The 5,270-nt window shown below is 42.7% G+C and overlaps 1 protein-coding gene across 6 annotated transcripts in view; it reads right to left on the bottom strand.

Moving 5' to 3' along the window:
• The window catches only part of tox2 (TOX high mobility group box family member 2), a 114,694-nt gene extending 110,185 nt beyond the window's left edge, over window positions 1-4,509 (bottom strand). For 2 of the 6 annotated variants that reach the window (XM_053637052.1, XM_053637051.1), the window contains exon 1: window positions 3,660-4,507. In XM_053637052.1, the coding sequence (XP_053493027.1) occupies window positions 3,660-3,761 (102 nt within the window). In that variant the 5' untranslated portion in view covers window positions 3,762-4,507. Of the gene's footprint in view, window positions 1-3,659 lie in introns of all 6 variants that reach the window. The other 4 variants (XM_053637050.1, XM_053637049.1, XM_053637054.1 and 1 more) reach the window with 4 other exon arrangements.
• Window positions 4,510-5,270: the final 761 nt, after the last annotated feature.

A 5,270-nucleotide genomic window follows, 5' to 3' on the forward strand; every position in this document is an offset into this window, starting at 1 on the left:
CAGAGAGTGCCAGCAGTTAAACTCCGCCGGTTTAGGCCCCTCTACACAGGAAAACATGTCTTGAATGTGAAATATGTGTCAGCGTTAAAATTCCAGCACAAGTGTTAGAATCTGATGGCGGTTTTCTTCCAAAATCTTACCGTTGAAGCTATATAATGTATATAAGCATGCATATAAGCTATATATAAGCAAGCATATCACAGGATGTATGCCGTAAGTGATCAAATGATCACTTGACTGCTTGTTGTCTATTCATCACTTCCTTAGTGACTGCACATTGATGTTTTGTAATGCTAACTGTGCTGGGTCTTCTACATAACGGATGTTGGCGTGAGCTACACTACCCTAGATATATACAACGCTACAAAGAAGCATTCTGATAAGAGGCAGTTAGAAAGTTTCAGAAATAGAAGTAGGTTTAGCTGCTTGTGTGAATGCAAAGTTGTTTCCTTATTATTATTATTATTATTATTATTGTTTTGCTAGGTGAATGCAAACATGTTTAGTGGATTCTTGTCATGGCTTCCAAGCCCGAAGCGTGTAAACCTATATCTGTTCTTTTGTATGATGACAGCAGTCGTGCCACTCCCATCCAAATGCCGCCGTTGACACGTCTTTCGAATTTCCTATAGCAACAAGCAACGCATTATTTATTTCTCAACACCCAACACTTTCAGGTGAGCTAGGACAGCATGAGAGGATCCGCGTCCTTACGGTGATTCTCGGGGTTTCAATGAGAAACCTGCTTGCTTCTTCTAGTGTTGGGTTTCCTCCATAACTGACATTTCCACTGCGAGAGCCAGTGTTCATCTGTAGATGTTAAAACACGGCAGCTAGTGCATTAACATGTTAGCAACAGGAAATGAGAGTCACCCATTATGGTTGGCCTAGTTTTGCAGAACCATTTCCAGTTCAAGGGATGCCACAGAACCCCGGTGCATATCGCGATGCTCTTATTACACACATGCGGGCTCCTATAGGATGCACAAACCTCCCAGCCACGTTCGAACATTTGCTTTATTAAAGCAGGCTTGCATAAAGGGACTATTGTGGCCGAGAGAGCAGTTCCCCTTCAAATTTGCTGCATAATGTCCACTTGAAAACGATCATTTTTCAGCATGTGCAGTCGGCATACTGTACCCTCTTTGGCTCGCCGGCTGATCTTTTCCATATGTTCCAACCCACAAGCTAAACTCTGCGACACACTTCTATAAACACACATCACCAAATTATGAGTTACTTACAGGGGAGACGGCGAGTTTTAAGTGCACTACCACAGGGTGAAGAGCAAAGCAATACGAGTCATGCATCAAGGCCTTCCATCCATTTTGTGTCCTATATTTCTCTCATCATGTTTCTGACTTTTATTTATCGTCGCCCTTCATCTGCTGCGCTCACATTATATTTGCCGCTTAGCTCAGGGAAGTTTCAATCGCACTGCTTTGGGGCTGTGACTTTTAAGCAAATGTCCAAGTGTACGAATCAGACTCCAACTTGGATGCGACTATAGTAATCGTCTTGCGAATAACCGATTCGCCGCACATGCACCTGGTCACCAGGACGAACCAACGTGATTGGTTTGGTGGCATATCGATCACAGGATGCCTTTCTGCTTAATGCACTCATAATGTTCTAAGGCGATTTCACCACTGTGGCAACAATTCAAATACGCGGTTGGTCTTAAAACAGTAGTAACTGCAAAACCTTACAAACAGGGCTACGACAACAGTCATGCAACGATATATTCATTTATATTTTAGAAGACGTATTAGAAGGCTGGTAAAGTATTCACGCCTTCATTAATACCTGCATGCAAAGAATGCATTTTTAAAAATTATTATATCAAATTGGAAATATTTTACAGGATTAGAAGTTATGCCAACATCCAAAAAAAAAAAAAAGATACACAGAGTTCTATTGCAATCCTATCATGCAAAGACAGACAGTGAACCCAAGTGGAAGCAGAGTAAATCTGTAAACGCCAACACCACCTATAAGCGCATTATTATACACTTCATACATCCTAGATGAGCCCAAACTATCGTTCAAGTTAATGTGTTTGGGTTGGAAATGGAAGCTGGATTCACTCTAAGTTAGGTAGCAGGTGCTCAACTCCCCCCAGAACAACACACCAGCTCTGATTCTCCACTTTGCATTCAAAATAACAACAAACTCTGGATGAGAAAACCACAAAAATGCGCATCCGTGAAGTGTTTTAAAAAAAAAAAAAAAAAAAAAAAAACATCCGTGGAAGCATCTAACTAACTCCCAGCTGTGTGTCTGCTCGGCTTTAAAGGCCCTGCGGCGATACACACTTCGAACACACATCTATTCTCATCTGATCCTGCTATAACGTGTATTAGCCTACGCCCTGTAACTACTACACATGGCCCTGAGGCACGTGCCAAACGACGAAATATCTATAGCTTCGATGTTGTTTTGAGTTACGTTGCTGTTATTATTATTATTATTATTATTATTATTATTAGGGCCTATTATTTCCTACAGGCTACAATGCCATATAAAGGTAGCAGCAGGTTACTAAAATGCAGCGAGCGCGCGCGCGCCTGTTTGCTCATACAGGATAAATATGATGATGGGATCCGATGGGAAAAGCATGGGTTTTTTTTTTTTGGTTTTGTTTTTTTTTATCGCGTCTCGTTTATTCCACATTACCCTCCGCTGACCAATAACAGAATCCGATTACCAGTGAGCCCGTTAGAAAATAATTAGACTCTGCGCGGTAATTAATTGCCGGACTTCGCGAGCACGTGGAGCCTCGACTACGTCACCGCAGCGCCGTTTGCAGGGTTCGAGTGGCATCAACACCAATCTCGGGATACTGTATCAAAAACCTCAGACAAAAAGAGCACCAAATAGGAAAGGTTTAAGACTTAATGTAAACTAAGACATCGAATATGGTAGGCTTTTTCCAAACACTGTAGCCTACCTACCTTGTCCTGAATGGAAAGTGGCGTACTAGTTGTTGTTTTTTTGGGAAGGGGGATTTTTTTTGACTTGGCAATATTAAGCACGCTAAAACCTGCTGTACATTTCGATTCCAACAAGACTGTCCTTCTAAGCAAACTAAAGTTTCACGTTTCGAGACGTGTGGAGATCCTGTGGCTCATACATTTCGCCTATATTCTCCTCATTTCCCCCAGAGGCGCGCCGTCAAGTTCAGCCACGCGCCCTTGTTTTTATTGTGCCACCAATTAGCCAATAGTCAGAGAGCAACCAGCGCTCGCCTTTCGCCTCCACAATTCCTCCAAAGAAACTCAAAGTTTGGATATTTAAACGCGCTTTTTTTTTCTTCCCCCATATCTTCTTTTCCTCGTCCCAGACCACGCGTTTTGCTTTTTGTTTGTTTTTGCTTGCTTGCTTGTTGTTGTTGTTTGGGTTTTTTTGGTCCCTACTCAGGGACTATTGACACGTCTCGAGCGCGTTTGTGCAATTCTAAAACGCGCACCTAAACAACAATAAGGAAGGACAGGAGAGCTTTCCAACTTCCGTACACAGAGTTGAGCCGCGCGGCATGGACGCACCAGCAACGCGTTTTGGGAAAACCGAGAAAGAAAGTAAGTCGGTGCTCAGGAGGAAGAAGAAGAAGAAGAAGAAGAAGAAGAAGGAGCAGAGCATGGTTGCACTTGGGTTATTACCTTGTTGCAGTGGTAATAGTCCAGAGAGGCGAGGCTGGAGTCGGTGGATAACGTGCAGGAGCCCACGCTCGAAGGGGGTGCAGGATAAAATCTCACATCCATCGCCCGCTCCGCTCCACTGAAGGCATGAAAACAGGTTCAGCGTCTACGAGTCTCTCTCTCTCTCTCTCTCTCTCTCTCTCGGGCGCGCTTGCTCTATTGTTAACCCAAACAAAAAAGAAACAGAACGATTGAAAGAAGAAAAAAAGGGGTTGAGTCTCTCTCTCTCTCTCTCTCTCTCTCTCTCTCCAGGCGCTCTTTCCCTCACATCCGTTCGCGGTTTTTCACTTCAGCACGAAAAAAAAACAAAACAAAAAAAAAAACACGCATCATCCGCTCAGTTCTGCCTGAGGACGGTGTACTGACTTCTGTTTGGGTTTCACCGGACCGACCGCAAATATATCAATATAAATATAACGCTATATAAAGTTCACTTTCAGCCTACAAGCCAGGAAATAGTGCACCCTGTTATAAAAAAATTAACAAAAAAAAGTGTCTGTAAGAATGTATAGCTAAACTGCGACCTGACGACTCCTGCGCGTGACCTTTTCAAAAACACAGCGTTCACATCCGTTATGGTCGCGCGCCGTGTACGGGTTTGGTATTAAGTGTGTAGTAGTAGTAGGACAACGCGTCCATGCGTTCAGGAGCCATGGGAAATGCCAAGCGACCTCTGCCGTTGGGAAAAGGAACAGAGAGAGGAGAGAGAGAGAGAGAGAGAGAGAGAGAGAGAGAGAGAGGTTTTGACAATCATCATTAGCGGAAGGTGAAACCGGAAGTGGACAGTGCACCGGATAAACAAGCTCATGACAATGTAGCTACACTGTGATGTTGTCTAATCAGTGTGATCAAGGTCCAGGATTATTATTGTTGTTGTTGTTGTTATTATTAGTTATTATTTTTTAATGTATTCGTGTTTTGCGCATGTTAAATGAGTACTATAACTATCTATTAATTGAATTATTTTCAAGCAAATGTAATTATTTATGTCCTAATCATAATCATAGCCGACTGGCTACTAGACTGACCCCAGTCCTATAGCCTATCAACCCACGTGCCCTATACACTTCTCAGTGGTACAGGATATTTTATTTTTGACAATATAAAAATCATTTGAGAGCATTTTAAGAGCACGTTGAAAGAACAATTTAAATAAATAAGGATTAATATTACTTTGAATATCACAGTACATGTGGCAATGATGTAGGAAGGAGGATATTTAGAGTTTAGGTTTGGGGCTGGAGTTTGAGCTAATTCATTTGAATACACGTGTATGTTCATGGTTTCAGTTCACATAACCACTTATTAACCACCCAGGATGGTAACAGTGACCTGAATAACATACGCCACAATGTCACCGGAAAGGTATTGTCGAAAGATGGCCGCCACACTTGTGCCATGCTTGTAGAATCAGGTAGCAGTAGTACAAACTTCCTGGCGTAGCATGCCTCTAAATAATGCCTGTAAAGAGGAGACAGTTCTGATATGGCATGCCAGGGTAAGGGCCTTGTAGGCACCCAGGCCACCGATAGGTCTCTGTTTTGGCAAGGGTTTGCCTTGATCCTTTCCTTT

Source organism: Ictalurus furcatus, chromosome 11 (assembly GCF_023375685.1).
Source record: "Ictalurus furcatus strain D&B chromosome 11, Billie_1.0, whole genome shotgun sequence".
Lineage (NCBI taxonomy): Eukaryota > Metazoa > Chordata > Actinopteri > Siluriformes > Ictaluridae > Ictalurus > Ictalurus furcatus.